Source organism: Schistocerca serialis, chromosome 7 (genome assembly GCF_023864345.2).
Source record: "Schistocerca serialis cubense isolate TAMUIC-IGC-003099 chromosome 7, iqSchSeri2.2, whole genome shotgun sequence".
In the NCBI taxonomy this organism is placed as follows: Eukaryota; Metazoa; Arthropoda; class Insecta; order Orthoptera; family Acrididae; genus Schistocerca; species Schistocerca serialis.
The window spans coordinates 49,890,430-49,917,660 of record NC_064644.1 but is presented as its reverse complement, the minus strand read 5'-3'; the positions used below and the strand labels follow the sequence as shown (position 1 = coordinate 49,917,660).

Below are 27,231 nucleotides of genomic sequence, written 5' to 3'. Positions count from 1 at the left end.
CTATAAGTTAACCTCTACACACTCTTTAATTATTGAAGATGAATTAACTGTTATTGTTTCTATTCTCATTGCTAGATCAAAGCATAATTTTGAAATGTGTAAGATTTATACTTACCCCGTGAAATGGACACAGGCAGGTACTCATGTAAAGTATGTACTGAATGATTACCTACTGATCAGCAAGGACTGCAGATATTTTGTGTCCCTAAATGAAAGTGATTTGCATATGTGTAAATGTAGTCATAAGTTAATCGCCCTGAATCGGCAGTATTCTTAGACAGTAGAGTGTACAGCCGTGAGAAAGAATTGTTTATGAATCATTCCCCAAGAGACGATTGCTGTAGAATTTTAACGCATCTTTATCATCCATTTCTTAAACGATGTTCTGAAGGTATAATTTTCTCATTTAGCTCCACGCTTGATGTCACATTTACATGTAAAAATTATGATGCACCTGAGGTACCCTTTACACTCAAATTGAATAACAGCGGATTAATCTTGAATGCCACACATTGTGATTTATCGTGTGAACTATTTGATATGCCTAGTGTATTGCCAACTACATGCCACTGGACATTTGCCATTAACGAGAATGTTATCTGTTTATTACAATGATTCATACATATTAAAATATGGAAAGCATTCCTTATCAAGTTTTTCTGCAATAATGAGTTAAACTTCATTGTAGCAGCGAATAGAATTAAGTCCTTCGATTCATCCAGCAATGTTAATGCATACTTGATTGTCAGTATTGTGTTTTTATTGTTTTTATTAATTTGTCTTTTGCCAACAGCATTGGTCATGTATGAAACTGTCATCCTGAGCCGGCCGGAGTGGCCGTGCGGTTCTAGGCGCTACAGTCTGGAACCGAGCGACTGCTACGGTCGCAGGTTCGAATCCTGCCTCGGGCATAAACGTGTGTGATGTCTTTAGGTTAGTTAGGTTTAATTAGTTCTAAGTTCTAGGCGACTGATGACCTCAGATGTTAAGTCGCATAGTGCTCAGAGCCATTTGAACCATTTGCCATCCTGAAGGCTCATTTCTTTGCACCAAACGTTACTGTATTTGCAAACGAAATACGTGTTGCAGTGCCTTCTGATGCCGCAAATGGCGAAATAGATTCGTAACGCCCAGGGGGTCGTTTGAAGCCACCTATGGTTGCTCTTTTTCTCTGGGTAAAGTGATGTAAGGGTTCAAGGGTTGCGCGCAGGCGTACGGTACGATACACGCGCTCGCCAGCCGACCTGTTTGGAATGCTGACAATTTGCTTGGTCAGTAGATGCGCGTCCGGCCACACTGCGATGCAGATTACGCCACTGGCCACTGTCCGCAGCATACAGTATTAACTAGCGTGGCCTCGGGCGCGAATATGTCTCTTTTCTTAGCTCATCATAGGGCCTTTCAATACGACCGTAATTAGGATGTCAGACACAGTGATGATGGGTACGTGTAGCATGCATGTTTCATAATCCGCCTCTGTTAATAAACTCTTTAAACTTACTTCTTACTTACAAATCGTGTCAAAATATTAGTATAATTATCATCTGGGGCAACAACACAAACTATCCACTTACAATATTTATTTTCATGTATTTATTCAATTTTTATAATGATGTGGAATGATATTGAAAAACTGAAACCACAAACATAAGTTTTGAAGAACATTCCGTTGCAACCATGCACCTTTCTCTTGATGTACTGTGTACAAAATACTGAAAGAAATTGTCCTTGTCCTGCTTGTGAAATTGTTCCGATACACTACGGTTCTTCACACTTTAACAACAGCCTTCCCCAAATTGTCACCCTGCAGCATACCGGCGAAGGCTTTGGGGGTGTTTTGAAACCCTTCTGTTACAGTCTCACGGTATTTGATTTTTCCCTCTCGGACCCACTGCGTCAGCTGGGTAATGCCCTCTTCCCAGCGGTCGTGCCACCGTGAATACAGGAACCCCTCCATGCGGAGCTGCTTGAATACGGCTGCTGGCTGGATGATGGTAGCCTTCGGGAGGTTAGATTCGTTGTATCCAGATATCGAGCCGCACACGGAGATGCGGCCCCACTCTCGCATGCTGTTGATGACTGCGCTGCTCAGCTCGCCGCCCACGTTGTCGAAGTACACGTCGACGCCGTCAGGTGCCGCCTGCTTCAGCGCCTCTGTGACGTCATTCGTCTTGTAGTTAAATGCGTGATGGAATCCCAACTCCTCTTTCAGCCACTTCATCTGCGGAAGAGAGGCCAGTTACGCAGCTAGAAGCGTGAGTTCTGAATTTTCGTAAATGGTTATTGAAATAGTACTAACTCATTTTGCTTTGTAGGTGACTGTTCAAAATCGTTCGAGGCGCATGTTTGGACTGTTCTTACTAATAGGTCTACAGTCAACACCTTCCCCTTTCTATCTCCATAAATAATACCTCTAAAGTCTGGTAGATTTTTGTACTATATTATTATTATTATTTCCAATTGCGCTTTATTTTTCATTCTGGAATAATAAGGAGCAGTCAAATAGAAATGAGACATGGTATAGCGTCTCCAGTGCCATATTACGAAAAGACTTTAAATTATTTATAAAGAAGAGATTCATAATTTGTAAGAGATTTTTTTCATGTAGCCGTAAAATAATAATTTCTCTGTCCATGTTTCAAATGCAAAGAAATAATTTATGACAAAATGATCTAAAGAGACGACAAGATACGCTCTTTTGTTAATTTTTTAGTCGTCTGGACTTCCTCTTTTGTCTTGAATGTGGATAGAGGGACATCTTGTGAGTGCTGACAAATGTAAGCATATTTGTATGAGTTAAGCATATAATATACTGATTTAATGTTATTGTGCACTTTTAATTTGTAAGAAGTGATCCAGATTTCATGTCCGCCTCCCTTGAATTAACCTGCATGCAAGTAATTTACAGTTCAACAATCGCAGCGGCCGATGCAGCCAACGACGCCATTACGTGGCGATATTAACTTATGAAAAATTAGCGGAAGCGGAAAACTCGCCCGCTATTAGCATAATATTAATTTTTCTCCACAGCCGCATGAAGTTGCAGAAATACTTAGCTTTAAGATTCTTATTTTCAGTACCATAGCCGAGACCCAGAGCCAGGACTCTGACTACAATACAATGGTTAACGGAGGTAAGAAAAATACTCTCGCGCGTGTGTGGGCCGCAATTTTAATTAATAACTAAAGATTTCTTGCTTTAAAGTGAACTGACTAGCCGAGGAAATTAATATGAAAAGTTTATTACATTGTTCAACTTAAATATCATTTTTATTAAGGCCCACCACGTAAGTCGGCAACAATCAAAAAATAATAATAACAATAATAATATATATATTAAATTACGACATCCGACGGACGCGAGATTGGCGCCCAACATGGGGCCCGATTAATATGATTCTATTGTATTGAATGTAATTATGTATGTGTCTAATTGTTGTAAAATATTAATGCTTATATGAATTCTTTTACATGTACAACAACAAAACCACACACTGAGGAGATCTGGAGAGGAAAAAGTGTAGAAAAGAAAAAGGATTGCGATAAAGAAAAATAAAGGTAAGGCCTATTGTGCAAGCATCCTGTGTAGCTCTGTGCGGAATATCGAACCCATGTGCACATGAGATACCTTCGGTGTTTTGTGTATTTATGTGTTTATTTTTGGAGGGGATAATAATTTGTTTTGTGTATTTATGTGTTTATTTTTGGAGGGGATAATTATTCGTGTGTGTATCAGTGTTAAAGATTTGTCAGTGGCTTAAAGTGAATTTATTATGGGTAAGATAGGACAAGCTAAAGCATCCGTACCAGACGAACAAAATTTTGTTAATATGGAAAGTGAGGGTCATTTGCAATACGTAAACGAATCCCAAGCCACCGCCTCGGATAACATAATTTCCGGAGCGGGGGGCGAGGATCTGTGGACGGTGAATGACGCTCCACAGCAGAATGGGAATAGAGTAACAACTCCACTGCCTGGGCAGGGGGGCCAATCGAGTGCTAGATTAAGTGGGGCACCAGTATGCTCACCGATTGCAGACCCATTTGCAGAATTTCTGCGCAGGTTAGAAGAAAGAGATAGGGAAAAAGAAAGAATGTTAGAACAGAGGGAAAAACAAAGAGACGAAAAACTGGCTCAGATGCTGCATGAGCAGGAGAAAAAATTAACGCAAAAGCTCATTGAGCAAGAGCAGCGCAGTGAAGCAAAACTAGATAGGATCCAAAGCGAACTTGCCGAGATGCGGGACGCTTGCAAAGAAATACCCGATCTTTTGCAAAGCTTAGCCGGCGAAATGCAAAAATTACAGATATCGCAGGCTAGGCTTGAAGATAATGTTCAGACTTTAACCAACTGCGTGGATAATGTGGAGATAGATGCACGGAAAAGTATTGACGCATATTTGGAAGTGCAAGCTCAAAAAGTAGAAAAAGAATTAAATGAATAGCTAGAAGTAAAGGATCGCGAGATATCTGTAAAGATTGAAAGCGATGTAAAAACAGCTGTAGAACAAGCGACTGCGGCCGCGACTGTAAATATTGACGCTAGCGCTGCCGCACTACGTGCCGAATTAGCACAGATCAAGTCCCGTGTGACAGCGGAGTTGCCAAATTGGCAACAGGAGGTCGCGCGGAGACTGTCTGCGTTGGAAAGCAATGTAAACAGTGGCGGACAGATCATGAATCCGACTCCGCGCACTGATTACTATAATAACGCTGACGGTAGGCAGGGTGCGAGTGCGCAACCGCAACCTAATGCGAATTTTGAGCACGAACAACATGCGATACCGTGCAGCGCACATCACGAAGTGATGAATGTCCCAGAATGTAGCAATCAGACGTGCAAAAAAGAGGACAATGTAATAAAACACAGGACATTCCAACCCTTCAATAGCGAAAAACGAAATGTCCACCCTGTTGTATTTATTAAGAGCTTCATGAATGTGTTTCCCAGGACATGGACGGAAAGACAAAGAATACAGTTCGTGGTCTCCTTTATTCAAGGTGACGCGGCACTGTGGGCCACCGACGTGTCCGAAAAATGTCTAACGATGCAACAGTTTGAAGGTGCATTCTTGCAAAAATTCTGGTCCGATAGCGTCCAAGAAAGACTACGAAAGGAGTTGTACAGTCCAGAAATGTACAATCCTAAGATGGGAACGTTACGCAAATATTTCGAAAAGTATATAAACAAAACCAGGTACTGGGACGAGCCAATGTCCGATCGTGACATAATCAGATTAATAAAAATGAAGTTGCCCAGTGAAATTAAAAGATATTTCATCAATGTGCCGGAATACGATATAGAACAATTCATGGAAATAGTGGATTCTGTTGACTTATTGATCGAAGATATGAAAACCGAAAACAAGTGGAATCATGCAGGCTGTAATCAACAAAAAGCCGATTACAATAGCAGCCACAGTAACGGTAGTAACTTAGTACCAAATGGTAACGGGATTAGGCAAGAGCACCGGCAACAGAATCGAGGCACAAACAATGGCAATGGTTATAACGCAACGGTTATAATCGTCAAAATCGAAAGAGACATCATGATGGACGTATGAGTAATGGATATAATGGTAACGGCAATCCGCAATGGCGGAACAACCGAAACCAGTGGCATGGTTGTAATGAACCGACACCACAGTGGCAACAAAACACAGCGCCACAATGGAACGCCAACCCAAGTCCGTCACAGAACATGTCAGGAAGTTACCACCGACCACCGCAAAACCAGAGCCATACACGATATCAAAATACACCATCGGGGAGGCAGGGCGGCCAACCCAACAGTAGCAACAACAACAACCAGAACCACAATGTGAGGTTAGTGGAAGTGACAGACAACTGTCAACCCACTAATGCTCATTCGTTAAACTAAAGACAGCCACAATACGCTCTCCGTTGTGGGCTGCAGGATGGTGTAGTGAGGGCACATTCACGGATGACAGCCATAAACTTTGTATGCTGAGATACAATGAAGGAACAAAAATAGAAAAGGAACTTGTAGACATACCGCAGAAATGCAACCGAACCGACAAAAGTGTTGTGCAGGCTATATTGCAAGCAGATATGTATGGAGCACCAATACACATAATAGTCGATACCGGTGCGTCAACCAGTGTCATGAGTGCAAATTTTTACAAGTACTTGAGTCAAAATAATAGAATACCAGTATTACCAGTGAAGAACTGTCGTGTTACAGGTGCAATAGGTGCACAATCTCATATCATAAAGCACCAGGTGCAAGTCGAGTTTACGGTAGGAATTGAAGCAATGAAAAGCTCGTTCCTAGTAGTTAAGGGATTAGGTGTTGCTTGCATCCTGGGAATGGAATTTTTACGCCAGAGGGACGCAAAAATCGACCTCTTGTGCGGGGAAGTAAGCCTTATGAATGAGGGTCCACGTGTAGTTTTGCCGTTGTTGAGGACACGGGAAGTGCACGGTAAATATTGCCGGAGCTTTCAGTCGAGATTCGAAGGAATACAGGTAATGAATTTATATTCTGACTTTAGTACAAGACAAGTATATTATAAAGAATTCATTACTGAAGATAAAGAGGAAAAAAGGAAACTGATAGCCATGAAAGTTAGGGAGTCAGAACATTTGACTGAAGCACAACAAAACGAATTGACTCAGCTACTTACAGATTATGAGAATGTGTTTTCGGAAAAACCCGGTGTTATCGAGGGCTACACCTATAACATCGAAGTGGTACCTCACGATACTTTCTGTCACGCAAACTACACCATCCCGTGGTCAAAGAAGGAGGTAGTTACGAAGGAAATAAGAAAAATGCTTGATTGGGGGATAATTGAACCATCTCTATCCCCGTACAGCAGTCCGCTCGTGGCCGTAGCGAAAGCGGACGGCAGTATACGTCTCGTGCTTGATGCGCGCGATATTAACAAAATAATTGTACCTGTCAGAACGCGACCAGAAAACCTGGATGAACAGATACAGAAGTTTTATGGAGTTAAATATCTGACCTCTGTCGATATGCGTTCGTCGTATTGGCAAATTTCACTAACTCAATCATCAAGAAAGTACACTGCCTTTGTGTTTGCCGGCAGAAGTTACCAATTTAAAGTTTTACCATTTGGATTAAATGTTAGTGCAGGTGTCTTCATTGCAGCGCTCGATAAAGTATTAGGACCAGATTTGTTAGACCGAGTAACGTTGTATGTCGATGACTTATTAATAGCTACTCCCGATTGGGAAAGCCACATGGACACGCTGAGATGCGTACTAAAAAGATTTTCTGAGGTAGGCGTAACAGCAAACCTTGCAAAATCCAAATTTGGCAGGGAGAGAATAAAATTTCTTGGTCATGTAATATCACCTACAGGTATTGTGCCCGATCCGAAGAAAATGGCAGCAATTGAGAACTTCCCTCCTCCTAGAACCAAGAAACAGTTAAAGGCATTTCTGGGTCTAGTGTCATTTTTCAGACGATTCATACCTGACCAGCTTTTAAATGATAATACCCTGTTAAACTTGTTGAGAAAGAATACACCATGGATATGGAAAGAACTGTGCCAGCAGTCATTTGAGCAAATACGACAAGCCCTTCTAAATGCTAATCTACTGTCACATCCTGACATGTCAAAGGAATTTTGCCTTGCTACAGACGCCTCCACTGTCGGACTAGGCGCTTGTTTATTTCAAATCGATGAGGATGGTGGAAACAAGAACATAAGAATAATCGGTTTCGCAAGCCGAGTGTTGTCAAGTTGTGAACGATCATATACAGTCACCGAACTCGAAACACTAGCAGTAGTATGGGCCATGAAGAAGTTCAGATACTACGTGTACGGAAAAAATGTAAAAATTTTCTGTGATCATCAGGCCTTAAGTTTTTTGCTGACATGCAAGTTAATGAACGACAGGTTGACTAGGTGGGTGCTTGCTCTGCAGGAATATCAATTTCAAATAATGTATATAAAAGGTTGTGACAACGAAGTACCTGATGCTTTGTCACGGTTGCCGCAAGGTCTGCCTGAGTTAACAACAATACTACAACAGGCAACAGAGTAAAAAATTTTAGTTATGAAAGACCCTACTTGTCGAAAAAAGTTCCTGCAGACGTGCAAGCAACTGCCTAGTTTACAGGACGAAGATCCCGCCTTGAGAAAAGTCAAACAAGAACTATCTTCGGGTGGAAATCAGATAGGTAGCCATTATTCTGTGCAAAATGGGGTATTATATTACCGGAAGGATGTTAATAAGGACTTGTGGTGTATCTGTGTACCGGAAGTATGTATCAGTGATTTAATCTGGCACGTGCACCTTTCGTGGGGACACGTGGGTATTGAAAAATATAGAGCACTTCTTGCAAGACAATGTCATTTTAAGAATATGAAAAGAATAATTCAGAATGTTGTAAGGACATGTGTAGTTTGTCAAAGGACGAAACCTACAAATCTGCCCACTACAAGCGAATTGCACCCTGTTGTTCCTAACAAACCATTACGACTAGTTTCTGTTGACATTCTAGGACCACTACCACTGGCAGAGGTGGTGTGAAATATGTATTTGCTGTATATGATGCCTTTTCCAAATTTCTAAAATTGTATCCTGTAAAAGTTTCAACGGCCACACCCCTCATTCAGAAATTACGAACAGATTATTTTGTTAATGTTGGCAAACCAGAGATCATATTATTCGATAATGACACCTATTTTACTGGTCTCAAATGGAAAACGTTTCTACAAGAGCAAGGTATTAAACACATTTTTGTAGCCCGATTTCACCCGGAGAGCAGTCTTGTAGAGCGTACCTTTAAAGAGTTGAACAGGTTCATGAGAACTTACATTCCGAATCGCCACACCAAGTGGGCAGAATACGTTTCGACTTTTGAGGAACTCCACAATAGATTGCCACATTCAGCCACCGGTTATACTCCACTAGAAATCATGATTGGAAAGAATGAAACCGACAGCTGGCTGTCACCATTACCAACTGTACCACGACAAGTTGTACCTCACGAACAAATTATAGCTGAGACTCTAAATAAATTAACGAGGTGCGCGGAGCGCCGAAAGGAGAAGCATGACAAGAAAATAAAGAAGGTAACAGTTTATCAACCAGGTGACTTGGTGCTAATAAGGACTCATCCCAAGTCATCTCTGTTAGCGAAAAAGAATAAAAAATGGCAACCGGTGTATGCCGGGCCCTACCAAATCATAGACATACCACATGGGTGTAGCTATTTGTTGGGTGACGTAGTATCGGAAGAGATTAAAGGACTCTATCCATATAAAGACTTAAAGATGTTCGCTCAGTAGAGCAACTTTTACATATGTTAATAATAGGTTAAGTTTATAGTGTATTTTTTTGTGAGTAAATGTTCAGATTTTAGTGTAACATTTAAAGACAATGAAGCACACAAGATTAGTGCGATTCAATTTTGTAGATGTTAAAGAATAATAGTATTTTTAAACAATTGCATTTTGAAAAAAAGAAATGAACGTAGATTTAAGAATATTTTAAAAATTTCATGTTGAAAAATGCTAAAAATATATATATATATATATATATATATAAAAATTCAATAGCATGTAATGATTACAGAATTTTTCATTAGAGTGTCATGAATATTTTTGAACTGTAGTAGTAATGAAACTTATGAAAATTTAATATTATAATGTATATGTTGTTCCATGTATTTATGTCTATACCGATCTTGAAATATGCTCAAGCATAATTTACTTAACAATATGAGTGCAGGGTGTACATCACCCAAGGTACCTCATGTGTTGTGGACAAGGTGCAAAGCAAATCAGTAAACGCGACTACCGCTTAGCAGTGTTAAAATATATTGCCATCTGCTAAGGCAGAGATTTACACGAATTTATCGTGTAAACAAAAGTCACAAATCTAACATTAATCTAGGAACTTGCACGCTAGACCTAGATTATAAAATGTCTACAATAATGCGAGAGGCAAAGTTTTGTAAAGTCGAGCCTGGCTCTGGAGGGCAAGTTCGCAATGAGTGGGCAGACATGACATGGGGACTTACCTCAGATGAGACGGAAATACAATTGTATAGTCAAAAAATCTGAAGGCAAGTACGACTCTAAGTGGAAAATGAAAAGAGATAATTAGTGCGAGAGACTGGTAAAATCCAGCACAAGCCAAAATCCAGTTCAGACTGAATGAAATACAGTAGTGTTTGTGAACTAATCGAAACAGTTACTTTAAACAGTGTGAAAAACTGTGAAGGTGAAACTGTGATATGGACAGTGAAGTGCTAGTATTGAACGTTCAACAGCGGTAAAGACGCCAAACGCCAATATTACGCACGAAAAACTGTGAATTTGCTTATAAATGTGAACTGTTAACGTGAAGTGAACCCACAGTCAATATTTTTGGGACAGACTGTAATTTCAGTGAGTACAACAATGCGAGATTGGAATGCGATGCGTGGACTGTTTGCAAAACAGCGACCGCAGAAACGGCGAATGTTTGTGCTAAGCTCGTATTGGGACACTCACCAGTGCCTGCGAGTGCGGCGAAAACAAATAATTTTGTCAAGACAAAAACTGACGTGTGATGGAAACAGTATTGCATCAAAACTGCATTCACGGGAGAAGGTCCATGTCATGTATTCTGCAAGACAGTGCTAGCTTGACACTCGGAAACTGGCGAAAACTTAACAACAACTGCCGCACTAATAAATGCTTCCTTCCCACTAGCGTAACCATCTGCAGCGGGAAACAAATATTACGTTGGTTGTGTGTATGTTTCATGTACTACGTCGGAGATGCGTAGCAGAGCTAACTCCTGCCAATAAGAGCGGGGGGCGAATATCATCCCACTCCGCCACGCTCGGGCGAGACAGAAGCGCATCACCAACGGTGCAGCCGATCAGCTGATTCTGACGTTCCGCGACGGCGAGAGACACGCTGGCGTCGAGCGGGCGTTGACCTCTCCGCAGCCGCCGCGACCGCCGAGCACCGAACACACCAACCGACGCCGTCGCGAGCTAAACGTCGCGGCGTAGATCATCAACGACACCGCAATCAAGTGTTATAATGACCTCATTTTTTGCATAGTGCAACAAAATATTTGTATGCACATCCTGTACTCCAATGACATTCCAGAAACAATTAAGTGAAAGTGACCAAAGCAGTTAGTCTGTCGCTCCGCCGAGGTTTTCCCCAGGTTTCCCTACGGCCGCGCCAAATGGGGAGCGAACAGTTACACCCCTGGGACTTCAAATATTACGGACTAACTCGTAGTTGTATACCTTGAACCTCATCTGTATTACACTTTGTGGACAACGCACCTCAGTAATTTAACGCTTTAAATATACGATGTGACATATGTAAACTGTGAAAGAAAAATCTGCGTGCGGACACTGGACATGAAAGAGGAAATATTTATGTCAAAAAACACGAACATTTTTTATGACATAAACATTTCGGGGGGCAATATAGCGTCCCCAGTGCCATATTACGAAAAGACTTTAAATTATTTATAAAGAAGACATTCATAATTTGTAAGAGATTTTTTTTCATGTAGCCGTAAAATAATAATTTCTCTGTCCATGTTTCAAACGCAAAGAAATAATTTATGACAAAATGATCTAAAGAGACGACAAGATACGCTCTTTTGTTAATTTTTTAGTCGTCTGGACTTCCTCTTTTGTCTTGAATGTGGATAGAGGGACATCTTGTGAGTGCTGACAAATGTAAGCATATTTGTATGAGTTAAGCATATAATATACTGATTTAATATTATTGTGCACTTTTAATTTGTAAGAGGTGATCCCGATTTCATGTCCGCCTCCCTTGAATTAACCTGCATGCAAGTAATTTACAGTTCAACAATCGCAGCGGCCGATGCAGCCAACGACGCCATTACGTGGCGATATTAACTTATGAAAAATTAGCGGAAGCGGAAAACTCGCCCGCTATTAGCATAATATTAATTTTTCTCCACAGCCGCACGAAGTTGCAGAAATACTTAGCTTTAAGATTCTTATTTTCAGTACCATAGCCGAGACCCAGAGCCAGGACTCTGACTACAATACAATGGTTAACGGAGGTAAGAAAAATACTCTCGCGCGTGTGTGGGCCGCAATTTTAATTAATAACTAAAGATTTCTTGCTTTAAAGTGAACTGACTAGCCGAGGAAATTAATATGAAAAGTTTATTACATTGTTCAACTTAAATATCATTTTTATTAAGGCCCACCACGTAAGTCGGCAACAATCAAAAAATAATAATAACAATAATAATATATATATTAAATTACGACGGCCGACGGACGCGAGAATGGGAAAAAGTAGATCAACTGTTTATTATTTCAAAATTAATCAACGTAACTGTTAACACGTTTACTCCACAGTGAGACAAAATCGTCGTTCCTTTCGTGGATAAGCGTTTGCGATTGCCTACAGAATCTTGGTTATACTGAGTATACTAAGGTGTTCATCTCTCCATCCGAAGCAAATTGACAGTCAAGAATGTCTTTCTTCAGGGCTCCGAAAAGGTGAAAATCGCATGGGGAGAGATTTAGACTCTATACAGGATGTGTGAGGGTCTCCTAGCGGAACTTCTGCAGCGAAATCGAAGAACCTTAGCAATATGTGGGCCTGACCCTTGGCAAGTTGCCAAGTTCCTTTTTTTTTCCAGTGGGCTGCAGAAGTTTCTCTGGGAAGTCCTCACACATCCTCCATACAGTCTCAATCTCTCCCCACGCGATTTCCACATTTTTGGAGCACTGAAGAAAGACATTCGTAGCCGTTGCATTTCTTCGGACGGAGAGGTGCACGTCTGGTTACAACCAAGATTCTGTAGGCAACCGCAAACGTGTCTCCATAAAGGCAACGACTGTCTTGTCTCACAGTGGAATAAATGTGTTAATAGTTACGTCAATTAATTTTGAAATAATAAACAGCTGACTTATTTTTCCCCCCTGTCTCATTTCCATTTGACTGCTCCTTATTTCGCTGAAGGTAGTGACCATCTTTTCCCACAGTGGTTTACACGTATTGGCAGTTACTCCGATTACTTTTTAAATAATGAAGTATACTTGCTTTTTTCCATTGGAATCATTTTTGCTTTTTTCCCATCGGAATCATTTTCATTTGACTAGCACTTATAAAAGTGATATTATTAATGTAGTAGTGTTCTCTATTTTGACTATTTTCTTTTAATAACTTCCGGATATGTTATGATGTATTCTGTTCCATAGGATCAGCATTGATCGTTGTTCCTAAAAAGCAGATAGGGCGGTCACATTCGAGTAGCTGTAGTTGGCTGTACTCTCCAAGATCAAAGACATTTGTAACTCTGTAAGTAGATCGAGAGAAAAAGGAATTTCGGGTATGTGAAATTTCCGCCCAATAGATAGTTAATCGCTTGAAAATGATTAAAAAATGTGTTATCAATACAGTATACACTGAGGAAACAAAACACTCTTCATCATAGCTAATTCATCAGTTAAAAAACCTCCATACTCATATAGACGCTGAGTTTCAAGTTTGTCCTTACTTTCTTTTATGTCTTCATTGATAACAATACATGTCCAATACTATGTGCCTCAGATATTCATTACAGCTCTCAGCCACACTATTCAATTAAGTGCAGATGCTATACCATACACGCAGCTTCTACATCTGCATGTACATGTATAATCCACTGTGAATGTAGGGCCCTACTTTGAGCACAATGCGTCCGTAGATCTACCATATTCTCAGTCAGTACACATACTCGTTTCATTATGTTTTGTCTCTCTTCTAATGAAATCTGGATAAATAACACCCAGCAGAATTGGTAGTGACACTGTATGTTAAGCTAACCCCATCTGGACCTTTTCATCATCATCATTAGTTGGTTCACTTATTACTGATTATCGTCACCTCATTTCGTCATTTATTTCTTAAGTAACTGAATCTTCGACCAGACGTCTCCATCCACCTCGATCTTTAACTCTTTCTAAAATAATGTAGAGAGGTAGAGTGATAATCTTCCTCACATGATCCAACCATCTCTTTGCTGCTCTTTCTCGTAGTCTTTTGCTTACGATTTTGCCTCACTAGACGATCCTCCCTAAACTGCCTGCTTCTATTCTCAAAATGTGCCCAAAGACCTAGAAATATTTTTGAATGAGATGGGAGGATAAATTTCTTATGACTCTAAGTTCTTCTATAATGGAAGCATTGGTTCTTCTTTCTGTCCATGATACCTATAACGTCTTCCGCGACCGCATATCGAAGGTATCAGTTCGACTATTGCCACTAGCTTTCACGGCCCACGTCTCACGACTGTACAAGAATGATTCCACCAGACGCATCTTCATTGTTTTGGATATTGCCCGGTTCTGCCAGACCTTTGTGAGTTTAAACGTCGGGACCAGGAAATCCGGTTCCTCACTTTAATTCTTTATCACACTGTCCTGTGTCATTTGTCAGAGATCGTAAACAGGTATAGTCATTCAGTACATTCAGATCTGTTAAGCAGCCTGCTAGTTGCATTTGATCTATATCTTGGTGTATTATAATTATTAGTGTGGGCTTTTTTTGTGGTTATATAGAGACCTAAATTTAAACAAGTAGTCTTCACTCTGGAGAACAGATCAATAAGTTCTTCCCCACTTCCAACAATAAGGGTACTATCATCTGCAAAGCGTAGATACTACATTTTCCTGCGCTCAGCATGGCTGCACATTACCGTCGTGACCACAGCAAGCTGTCTGTATGTGAATGGGGAAGAGGAGAAAACTGCGAACACAGGCCATTTAAATGGTAGTGCAGTCGCAATGTATACGACTTGCTTTTATATTTCACATTTCCCAACAACAAAGATCACGAACGAAAGAACTTTTTGTGCTTTGTAATTATTTTTGACGCGCTGAAAACAATATAATTTTTGTGCGGTACAAATTCTCGGCGTAAGGGCAGACACCGACAGATTCACAGATTTTCGCACTCAGGATGCTGTAAATCATGATTCACTTAGTTTCATAATAGAAAAAAAATTGTTTCACACAATTATGCCGGTCGAACTATTGTAGCACTTTTCCAACCTCATTATGGAGACTTGGAAATTCTACGAGAGGAAAGCATTGTAGACGTCCTAGACAGTTTTAACGTAAAAATATTTCTCATTAGAACGGGAACTACCTTTCAAGTCAGTCAGTTACAATTAATTGTACTTGCACAGGGGCGCTTTCAACTGAGACGGAAAAAGTTCTCGATAACACCTGTAAGACAGACAGACTGTCGTAGGACACTATACTTGTAATTCTTTCATGGGCACAATGAATTCTTCAAACCTCGCGTTTTCCTTAACAGCAGCGAGCTTAGGTAATTGTACTGTGTTTGTCTGAATGTGTCCCTTCTATAATCCGATCTTCTTTTTGAATGCATTCCCATAAAATCAGAAGAAAGATGTTTCTCCCTTGCAATGTCTTATTGTGGGCAGTGTGCAGTCAAGTCCATTTAAAATACTAGGTCTCCAGTCCTTTCTGGATGATCTACTTTTGAAGCCTCCTCTCCAAACCCCCCCGTCCTCCTCTTTTTCATAAATTCAGCAATAGCGTATTGACTTAATCGACGTACTTTGTAGTGATATATAAAGTCTCCATACCTTCGATCAGTTCCATCGAAAACTGCTACAACTGAGAGTGGAATAATGTGAGCGACTTCAGCAGTTTTACTACTCGTACCATTCATTTCTACCAGCGTGGCATGCCTGTTCATGTAGCACAAAAAGCTTCTTGATCTGCAGAACAGTGAATTCCGTCTGTCGATTGTTGTAATTTTTCGCTCTTTCATTGTTCGCTAAATCTTTAAATTGTTTCTGCATGGTATTGTAATATACAAGAAACTGATATAGGCATGCGTATTCAAATAGGGAGATATGTAAACAGGCAGAATGCGGCGCTGCGGTCGCCAATGCCTACATACGGCAGAAGTGTATGGTGCAGCTTTTAGATCGGTTACTGCTGCTACAATGGTAGGTTATCAAGATTTGAGTCTGGTGTAATAGTGCCGCACGAGCGATGGGACACGGCCTCTCTGAGGCAGCGATGAAGAGGGAATTTTCCCTTACGATCATTTCAAGAGTCTATCGTGAATATCAGGAATTCAGTAAAACATCAAATCTCCGACATATTTGCGGCCGGAAATACACTCCTGGAAATGGAAAAAAGAACACATTGACACCGGTGTGTCAGACCCACCATACTTGCTCCGGACACTGCGAGAGGACTGTACAAGCAATGATCACACTCACGGCACAGCGGACACACCAGGAACCGCGGTGTTAGCCGTCGAATGGCGCTAGCTGCGCGGCATCTGTGCACCGCCGCCGTCAGTGTCAGCCAGTTTGCCGTGGCATACGGAGCTCCATCGCAGTCTTTAACACTGGTAGCATGCCGCGACAGCGTGGACGTGAACCGGATGTGCAGTTGACGGACTTTGAGCGAGGGCGTATAGTGGGCATGCGGGAGGCCGGGTGGACGTACCGCCGAATTGCTCAACACGTGGGGCGTGAGGTCTCCACAGTACATCGATGTTGTCGCCAGTGGTCGGCGGAAGGTGCACGTGCCCGTCGACCTGGTACCGGACCGCAGCGACGCACGGATGCACGCCAAGACCGTAGGATCCTACGCAGTGCCGTAGGGGACCGCACCGCCACTTCCCAGCAAATGAGGGACACTGTTGCTCCTGGGGTATCGGCGAGGACCATTCGCAACCGTCTGTATGAAGCTGGGCTACGGTCCCGCACACCGTTAGGCCGTCTTCCGCTCACGCCCCAACATCGTGCAGCCCGCCTCCAGTGGTGTCGCGACAGGCGTGAATGGAGGGACGAATGGAGACGTGTCGTCTTCAGCGATGAGAGTCGCTTCTGCCTTGGTGCCAATGATGGTCGTATGCGTGTTTGGCGCCGTGCAGGTGAGCGCCACAATCAGGACTGCATACGACCGAGGCACACAGGGCCAACACCCGGCATCACGGTGTGGGGAGCGATCTCCTACACTGGCCGTACACCACTGGTGATCGTCGAGGGGACACTGAATAGTGCACGGTACATCCAAACCGTCATCGAACCCATCGTTCTACCATTCCTAGACCGGCAAGGGAATGTGCTGTTCCAACAGGACAATGCACGTCCGCATGTATCCCGTGCCACCCAACGTGCTCTAGAAGGTGTACGTCAACTACCCTGGCCAGCAAGATCTCCGGATCTGTCCCCCATTGAGCATGTTTGGGACTGGATGAAGCGTCGTCTCACGCGGTCTGCACGTCCAGCACGAACGCTGGTCCAACTGAGGCGCCAGGTGGAAATGGCATGGCAAGCCGTTCCACAGGACTACATCCAGCATCTCTACGATCGTTTCCATGGGAGAATAGCAGCCTGAATTGCTGCGAAAGGTGTATATACACTGTACTAGTGCCGACATTGTGCATGCTCTGTTGCCTGTGTCTATGTGCCTGTGGTTCTGTCAGTGTGATCATGTGATGTATCTGACCCCAGGAATGTGTCAATAAAGTTTCCCCTTCCTGGGACAATGAATTCACGGTGTTCTTATTTCAATTTCCAGGAGTGTAGATCCTGCAAGAACGGGACCAACGACGACTGTACAGAATCGTTCGACGTGACAGAAGTGCAATTCTTCCCCAAACTGCTGCAGGTTTCAGTGCTAGGCCATCAACAAGTGTTAGCATGCGAATCATTCAAAGGAACATCATCAATATGGGCTTTCGGAGCCGAAGGCCCACTCGTGTACCTTTGATAACTGCATGACACAGAGCTTTACGCCTCGCCTGGGCCTGTCAATACCGGCATTGGACTGTCGATGACTGGAAACATGTTACCTGGTCGGACGAATCTCGTTTCTAACTGTATCGAGCGGATGGACGTGTACGGGTATGGAGACAACCTCATGAGTCCATGGGCTCTGCATTTCAGCAGGGGACTCTTCAAGCTGGTGGAGGTTCTGTAATGGTGGGGGTGGTTGCAGCTGGAGTGATATGGGACTACTGATACGTCTATATACAACACTGACAAGTGACACGTACGTAAGCATCCTGTCTGATCACCTGCATCCATTTATTTCCATTGTGCATTCTGACAAACATGGGCAATTCCAGCAGGACAATGCGATACACCACGTGTCCAACAGAGTGACTCCAGGAACACTCTTCTGAGTTTAAACATTTCCGCTGGCCACCAAACTCCCCACACGTGAACATTAATTAGCATATCTGGGATGCCTTGAAACATGCTGTTCAGAAGAGGTCTCCACCCCCTCGTACTCTTACGGATTTATGGACAGCCCTGCAGGATTAATAGTGTCAGTTCCCTCCATCGCTACCTCACACATTAATCGAGTCCATGGCACGTCGTTTAGCGGCACTTCTGCGTGGTTGCGGGCTCCCTACATGATATTAGTCAGGTGTACCAGTATCTTTGGCTCTTCAGTTTAGTTTCACAGCAAATTTGCTGTACCCATCACTTATGCAAATGCATAAGACATATTGGGAATAATAATCTCTATCTTCTGTCATCCCGATACCTTTTTAAAGGCTTGTGACGATGGATTGCTAGACTGCTTATTTTGTGCTAACAGCCACTGGACCTGTGAACGTCTGTCATACCACAAACAAATAGCGGGCGGTAGACAGCGCTGACACCATGATTCTGCCCAGCTGTGAATAGTCGTGCCTACCAGCTTATGACACACTGCAATACTACACTACAGGCCATTAAAATTGCTACATCACGTAGATGACGTGCTACAGACGCGAAATTTAACCGACAGGAAGAAGATGCTGTGATATGGAAATGATTAGCTTTTCAGAGCATTCATACAAGGTTGGCGCCGGTGGCAACACCTACAACGTGATGACATGAGGAAAGTTTCCAACCGATTTCTCATACACAAACAGCAGCCCAACCGGCGTTGCCTGGTGAAACGTTGTTGTGATGCCTCGTGTAAGGAGGAGAAATGCGTACCATCACGTTTCCGACTTCGATAAAGGTCAGATTGTAGCCTATCGCGATTACGGTTTATCGTATCGCGACATTGCTGCTCGCATTGGTCGAGATCCAATGACTGTTAGCAGAATATGGAATCGGTGGGTTTAAGAGGGTAATACGGAATGCCGTGCTGGATCCCAACGGCCTCGTATCACTAGCAGCCGAGATGACAGGCATCTTATCCGCATGACTGTAACGGATCGTGCAGCAACGTCTCGATTCCTGAGTCAACAGATGGGGACGTTTGCAAGACAACAACCATCTGCACCAACAGTTCGACGACGTTTGCAGTAGCATGGACTATCAGCTCGGAGACTGTGGCTGCGGTTACCCTTGACACTGCATCACAGACAGGACCGCCTGCGATGGTGTACTCAATGACGAATCTGGGTCCACGAATGGCAAAACGTCATTTTTTCGGATGAATCCAGGTTCTGTTTACATCATCATGATTGTCTCATCCGTGTTTGCCGACATCGCGGTAAACGCACATTGGAAGCGTATATTCGTCATCGCCATACTGTCGTATCACCCGGCGTGATGGTATGGGGTGCCATTGGTTACACGTCTAGGTCACCTCTTGTTCGCATTGACGGCACTTTGAACAGTGGACGTTACATTTCAGATGTGTTACGACCCATGGCTCTACCCCTCATTCGATCCCTGCGAAACCCTACGTTTCAGCAGGATAATGCACGACCGCATGTTGCAGGTCCTGAACGGGCCTTTCTGGATACAGAGAATGTTCGACTGCTGCCCTGGCCAGCACATTCTCCAGATCTCTCACCAATTGAAAACGTCTGGTCAATGGTGGCCGAGCAACTGGTTCGTCACAATACGCCAGTCACTACTCTTGATGAACTGTGGTATCGTGTTGAAGCTGCATGGGCAGCTGTACCTGTACACGCCATCGAAGCTCTTTTTGACTCAATGCGCAGGCGTATCAAGGCCGTTATTACGGCCAGAGGTGGTTGTTCTGGGTACTGATTTCTCAGGATCTATGCACCCAAATTGCGTGAAACTGTAATCACATGTCAGTTCTAGTATAGTATATTTGTCCAATGAATACCCGTTTATCATCTGCATTTCTTCTTGGTGTAGCTATTTTAATGGCCAGTGGTGTAAATGAAATGTCGTGCTGTACCGGGTACTTCCAGAAAGGAAGCCTTGGCCTGCAAAGCAGCCAGCACGAAGTGTGGCAGGCTGCGTCCGGCGCTGGTATAGAACCTTGACTGACTCCATTTGTCACGTCTAAGCATTTAGAGTATTCACCATCCACCTTTATGGTTGCAGTATGACTGGTACGAAGATCTTTCAGTAATGATACTAGGTACTTCGAAACCCCAAAATCATTGAGCACATGCCTCTACTCGTCCCACATGACACAATCAAAGGTATTTTTTATAATCTAGGAAAAAAATTTAAGCAGGGCACAAAATTCACACTTTCCAGTTACCTGCCTCAAATTCAGGCTTGTCTCTCGAGTAGTTTTACTTGTGACAGGACCTGCTTGTTCTGCAGAAATCTGAGACTGCAGGAAGAACAGATGCAGTCCAGTTTTAGGCATTCGCCATTCTGCTTGGTGGCATTCTCGATTCAACTAAACAGAATATCAGGTACCATGTCTGAATTCATGTAAATGTTCTCTTCCTCGAAGTTACGTTCTTTGCAATACAGTGTAGTGAAACCAAAATGGGATAGTGTCTTACCTTAGCGTCTGACCCCGCGAAGCCAATTACTTTGCACCCCTTGAGGCGCGCTATCTGCCCGACTATGGACCCCACAGCACCTGCTGCCCCACTGACAACGGCGACCTCTCCCGGTTTGGGCTCGCAGATCTCCAGCAGTCCAAAGTAGGCCGTGATTCCGGGCATGCCCAGCACCCCCAGATAGAGGGAGAGGGGCAGCTCCCCCAGGTCTGGCACCAGCATGGCCGGAGACATGAAGTAGGGCGCATCCGGCCCCACGTCGGCCACGGTGCGGTCGCGCCACCCCCAATAGCCGACCACGTACCGCCCCACTGGGAAGTCCGCAGCACGGCTCTCCACGATGCGGGCCACCTGTGGGCAGAGGATAATATTCTGTTACCTGCATATCACTGCATAACAACGATTAAACACCTCACCACAAACATCTACATCTACACAGATACTCCACAAGCCACTGTACAGTACGTGGTGGAGTGTACGTTGTACCACTACAAATCGTTTCATTTCCTGTGCCACTCGCATATAGAGCGAGGGAAAAACGGTTCTCTACATGCTATCGTATGAGCCCTAATTTCTTGTATCTGATCATCATGGTCCCTACGTGAAGTGTATGCTGGCGGCAGGAGGATCGTTCTGCAGTCAGCATCAAATGACAGTTCTCTAAATTTTCTCAATAGTGCTCTTCAAAAAGAACGTCTCCTTCCCGCCAGGGATTCCCATTTGATTTCCCCAAGCATCTGCGTAACATTTACCTGTTGTTCCAACATACTGGTAACAAATATAGCACCTCGCCTCTGAATTGCTTCAATGTCCTCGTTCTATCTGACCTGATGTGGATCCCAAATACTCGAGCGCTATTCAAGAACAGGTTGCTCCAGCATACTGTTTGCGACCTCCTTTACAGATGAGCCATACTTTCCTAGAATTCACCCAATGAACCAAAGGCTATTATTCGCCTTCCTTACCAAGTCCTCACAGCTCGTTCCATTTCATATTGCTCTGCAACAGTACACCCAGATATTTAAACGAGGTGACTGTGTCAAGCAGGATTTATGCTGCATCCGAACATTACGGGTTAGGATTTTCTATTCATCCGCATTAACTTACATTTTCTCACATTTAGAGCTAGCTACCATTCATCACACCAACTAGAAATCTTGCCTAATTTATCTTGTAACCTCCTACAGTCACTCAGTTTCGACATCATACGGTACACCACAGCAATCTTCAGTAAACAACACCAGATTGCTGCCCACTGCGTCCGCCAAATCATTTATGTATACTGAGAACAATAGCGGTCTTATCACACGTCCCTGGGGCACTGTTAACGGTATGATGAAAACTCGCTGTCTGTTAGTTAAGAAACCTTCGAGCCACTCACGCATCTATGAATTTAATGTATATGCTAGTATCTGCGTTAATAGCCTGCACTGGGACGCCATGTCAAATGCTTTCCGGAAATCTAAATGGCTCTGAGCACTATGGGACTTAACTTCTGTGGTCATCAGTCCCCCAGAACTTAGAACTACTTAAACCTAACTAACCTAAGGACATCACACACATCCATGCCCGAGGCAGGATTCGAACCTGCGACCGTAGCAGTCGCGGGAAATCTAAAAATACGGAATCTGTCTTGGCGTTCATCCGTAGTTCGCAGTATATTACGTGAGAAAAGGACAAGCGATGCTTCTAAAACTATGCTGACTCGTGAGCATTATCTTCTCGGACTCAAGAAAATGTGTTATATTCCAGATGAGGATATATTCAAGGATTCTGCAGCAAACGGCAGTTAGGGATATTGGTCTCTAATTTTGCGGATCCGTTCTTTTACCTTCTTATGTGCAGTAGTCACCTGCGCTTTTTTCCAGTCTCTTGGCGAGAGATCGCAATAAAATGCAAGCTAGGTAGGGGGCCAGTGCCTTAGAGTACTTGCTGTAAATCCGAATTGTGATTCCACCCGGACCTGGTGACTTATTTACTTTCAAATCTTTCATCTGTTCCCCAACACGCCACAGATACGTATTACTGTGTCGTCCACGCAGGCATCTGTCCAGTGCTCAAATGACGCTACGTTTGTGTGATTCAGCTGCGTGATCGATTTCTCGAATGCGAAATTTGAAGCTTCGGCTTTCGTTTTGCTATCTTTAACTGCCACAGAAAAAACTGGTCAACAAGGGAATAAATGAAAGCCTTATATATGCTTCGCGATTTTACATGGGGCCAGAAATTTCTCGGGTTCTCTGCCGGACCTTTTGCAAAGGTATGACACTTGCAGTTGTTGCATGCTTCGCGCATTATCTTTTCACAGACGCACGAATCTCTACTAACCTTTGCTTGTCGTTATTTGTGCGCTCTCTGACTTAATGATATAATACCATTTATTTCTCTCTCTCCTTTGTTTATTTGTAACATACCTATCCTTTATTGTTCTTAAGTGCTAATTTGTATATCTGGAATTGTCACACCACTAGCAGAAGATATATTGTGATGCTCTTCTGTTAGAGATTCACGGCCTTAAATAATATCGCTGCAATAGACAGACTTTCATTAGCACAAATATTGGACTGCCCAGGCCTAGAATAACCTTAAACGTTAAAACTTATGTCTACTTCAGGCTAAAGGATAGCCAACACTTAAGGATCATGTTTCGATGAAAATCGAGAAAAATATAACTTGTACAAATTATTGCGCTTGTCTTACTTCCCAAAAGCATATTTTCTTTATTTTTCACTTCTCATGACGCGTTTCGGTGTCAGCATCATCAGATCTTACTTCGATAGATATTATCTTCTCACTTTGTGAACATTCCTTCATATCACTTCACTTACATCATGAAGAAATGTTTATAAAATGACAAGATACCTTGTATCGAATAAGATCTGAAACACATCATGAGAAGTGAAAAATAAAGAAAATGTATTTTTTTGGTGACCAAAACAAGTGTCATATGAAACTATAATATTCCAGAAGAGACCTTTTTAAGTGTCAAACACACAAGCGACAAATGAAATTTTCTACCAAGGCTGGGGTTTGAACCCAGGTCTTCTGCTCACTAGGCAAATCAAACTAACCACTGTGCACAGTGCTTAGCGCATCTGCCTAGTAAAGCCTTGATGCAAATTTTCATTCGCGCTTCAGTCTTCATATATATATAGCATAGATGTTTGGGACTAGGAACCTTGTGGTTTTATTTGATTAAAGCACATATGCCTGGGTTTCAGACAGGTCCTCCCAGGTCGTTTGACACCGAGATGCTGTTCCAATACAGTTGGCGAGCCTCTGCAATCCTCTTCGACTTTAGGGGGAATACCAAGTGAGTTGAGGCGTGAATGGGAATTGTAATTGAGGAGAGAAGCGTGCTGGGGTAGACTGTGCAATTGTGCAAAACCACTGTGCGAGGGTGGCGTAGTGGCTAGTGAGCAGGAGGCCCGGGTTCGAATCCTGGCCTTGGTACAAACTTTCACTCATCGCTTCAATCTGCATATACATACACTGAAAACCCAAATAAAATGGTATAGGGATGCATATTCAAGAAGATATGTAAACAGGCACAATACGAAACTGCGGTCGGCAACGCCTATATAAGTCAAAAAGTGTCTGCCGCAGTTGGTAGATCGGTTACTGTTACTACAATTGCAGGTTATCAAGATTTAAGTGAGTTTGAACGTGGTGTTACAGTCGGCGCACAAAAAAAAAAAAAATGTGTGTGAATTCCTAAGGGACAAAAGTGCTGAGGTCATCGGTCCCTAGACTTACACACTACTTAATCTAACTTACGCTATGGGCAACACAAATACACACAATACCCGAGGGAGGACTCGAACCCCCGGTGGGAGGGGCCGCGCGAATCGTGACATGGCACCTGTAACCGCGCGGCCACACCGCGCGACTCGGCGCACGAGCGATGGGACACAGCATGTCCGAGGTAGCGACGAAGTGGGCATTTTCCCGTATGACCATTTCACGAGTGTAACGTGAACATCAGGAATTCAGTAACACATCAAATGTCCGACGGCGCTACGGCCGGAAAAAGATCCTGCAAGAACGGGACCGACGAGGACTGAAAAGAATCGTTCGACGTGACAGAAGTGCAACCGTTTCGCAAATTGCTGCAGATTTCAATGCTGGGCCATCAATAAGTATTAGCGTCCGAACCATTCAATGAAACATCATCGATGTGGGCTTTCAAAGCCGAAGGCCCACTCGTGTACACTTGATGACTGCATGACACAAAGCTTTACGCCTCGCCTGTGCCCGTCAACACTGACATTGGACTGTTGATGTCTGGAAACATGTTGTCTGGTCGGACGAGTCTCGTTTCAAATTGTATCGAGCGGTTGGACGTGTACGGGTATGGAGACAACCTCATGAATCCATGGACCTTGCGTGTCAGTGAGGGCTGTTCAAGCTGGTGGAGGCTCTGTAATGGTGTAATGGTGGTCTAGATACGACTCTGACAGGTGACACGTACGTAAGCATCCTGTCTGATAACCTGCGTCCATTCATGTCCATTGTGCAATCCGACGGACTTGGGAATGCCATCAGGACAATGCGACACATCAAATGTCCAAAATTGCTACGGAGTGGCTCCAGAAACACTCTTCTCAGTTTAAATATTTTCGCTGGCCACCAAACTCCCCACAAATGAACATAATTGAGCATATTTGGGATGCCTTGCAACGTGCTCTTCAGAAGAGACCTCCACACTCTCGTACTCTTACGGATTTATGGACAGCCTGCGGGATTAATGGTGCCAGTTCCCTCCAGAACTACATGAGACATTAATCGAGTCCATGCCACGTCGGGCTGCGGCACTCCTGCGTGCTTGCTGGGGCCCTTCACGATATCAGGCAGGTGATTCTTCAGTGTATATAAAGACGAATGTAATCATTAGTGCCAAACATGATCGCAGACCCCATGAAAGACTTTTTGACTAGAGTGCTGAGAAAGGACTTCACTGAAAATAATGATCCATATGCAGCATATTTACTATCGTTACTGCAGAAAGTGATACAGCAGACATTTGCGTGATTCATTTATTCCATTCATATTACGAAGAACTTGCAATAAAAAGAACATCGTTCCGTCTAAAAACCATATGTGATTAAATATCTCGGAAGCTGACAACACTACATCCATTAACGAGTACTTAAATCTCTTTACCTGTTATTTACACAGTTTGTTCATCCAGAGCCACGAGTAATTTGGGGCAGGTGAGGAGGAAAAGCATGTCAAAATAACTTCACCTGTGACCCGATCATGGTGGCGCCGACTTGGTGTATGTGCTTGTACGCCCTCTGGTAGGGATCGACGCTGATGTAGACTGCCTCGGCGAGTATCTGGCCATCGCGGAGGGCCGGCAGGTCCTCCTCCTCGATGCGGAAGTCTTCGAGCCGCGGCTCTCCCTGGAACACGCGGGCGATCACGATCTTGCGCGCCTTGACCATGACTGATCGTTCTGTGTCGGAGCTCCCGCCCGGTCGCTCCTTTATATCGGTCTTCCGACCTTGTTTAGCGCAGTACGTGTGTGGGCTACGTCACCGCGTTTAGCTCCGCGCCCCGCGCTTCATTGCGCAACTCCGGTTTTGCTCTGCACGGTCATTGTCGAGGCTACGCTGATCGTTAAGAGCTTAGTGACTGGCGTAACGTGCGACACATTCTGGCGGCAAGGGACAGCGCTTGAGGTTATCGAACTAAAATCGTTTAATTTTCACAATGTTGCGTCACCGCCATTCTCCTATATATATTGCGAATTTAAAAAAAAAAAAATATTCCGTATTTTGAGAGGTGGCAGTAGCGACCAAAACACGAAAAAATGTCCAGTAAACATAGGCTCTAAACACATACCTTAGGTGCTCTAAGCATTTGTTAATCGTCGCTGCTGTGAAAGACTTCTCTTGTACTGCAAGTTCTTTGCTATTAAGAAAGACACAGCACAGTCTAATACATACGTACCGTCACCACACACTCTGGTGCGAAAATTGTTATCGTTTGACAGTTGTAGCAACGCTAGCGCTCAATCGGTGAGAAAGCAGTCACATGCGTCGTAAGCATAATGTTTGGTTGTAATTATTTTCTACTTAATTAACGAAAGGAACATATTTTTGTGTACCAAGAGACATGAATTATCATGAAATACATGTATAAACAGCCAATAACACTGCTTTATTGACATAAGCTATAGCTTACTCACGAAGAAATACTTTCGAATATGAGTATACTTGGAGCTTACTCCGCTTTAAGCGAGAGAAATTAAACACGTATTTCATGCAAGAGAAGCATCTATTTCTATTGATGTTTGTTATTATCATACGCACTCTCCTTGATACTTAAAATTTTTCATGGAGTCTAATGATTCGCCCATTTTTACACTTCGGTCGACTTTCTAATACACGATTATTTTTGTAAATGTTATTACTTTTGCTTCAAAAGCGAATGTGTTGAAGATTCTTGCCGTTCGTGGCTCAGATTTATCAAGTATGGAATTGGTTTCTTCATTCTTGGGAAACAGTGTTATTGCTTTT

At 43.3% G+C, this 27,231-nt stretch overlaps 1 protein-coding gene across 1 annotated transcript; it reads right to left on the bottom strand.

Annotated features, from left to right (window-relative positions):
• Window positions 1–1,659: 1,659 nt before the first annotated feature.
• LOC126412679 (prostaglandin reductase 1-like) lies at window positions 1,660–26,168 on the bottom strand. Its single transcript, XM_050082384.1, has 3 exons — window positions 25,954–26,168; window positions 20,708–21,058; window positions 1,660–2,221 (listed from the first exon to the last, which is right to left on the bottom strand). The coding sequence occupies exons 1-3, from the start codon at window positions 26,152–26,154 to the stop codon at window positions 1,769–1,771; spliced, it is 1,005 nt and encodes a 334-aa protein (XP_049938341.1). The 5' UTR covers window positions 26,155–26,168; the 3' UTR covers window positions 1,660–1,768.
• Window positions 26,169–27,231: the final 1,063 nt, after the last annotated feature.

What these genes read in the sequence shown, in the direction of transcription:
- LOC126412679 (XM_050082384.1), bottom strand. Translation starts at nt 26,154, where the DNA reads ATGGTCAAGGCGCGCAAGATCGTGATCGCCCGCGTGTTCCAGGGAGAG. An exon ending in CCACCATGATCGGGTCACAG is followed by an intron (nt 21,059 to 25,953) that starts GTGAAGTTATTT and finishes CTCTGCCCACAG; the next exon opens with GTGGCCCGCATCGTGGAGAG. An exon ending in TCGCGGGGTCAGACGCTAAG is followed by an intron (nt 2,222 to 20,707) that starts GTAAGACACTAT and finishes TCTCTTCCGCAG; the next exon opens with ATGAAGTGGCTGAAAGAGGA.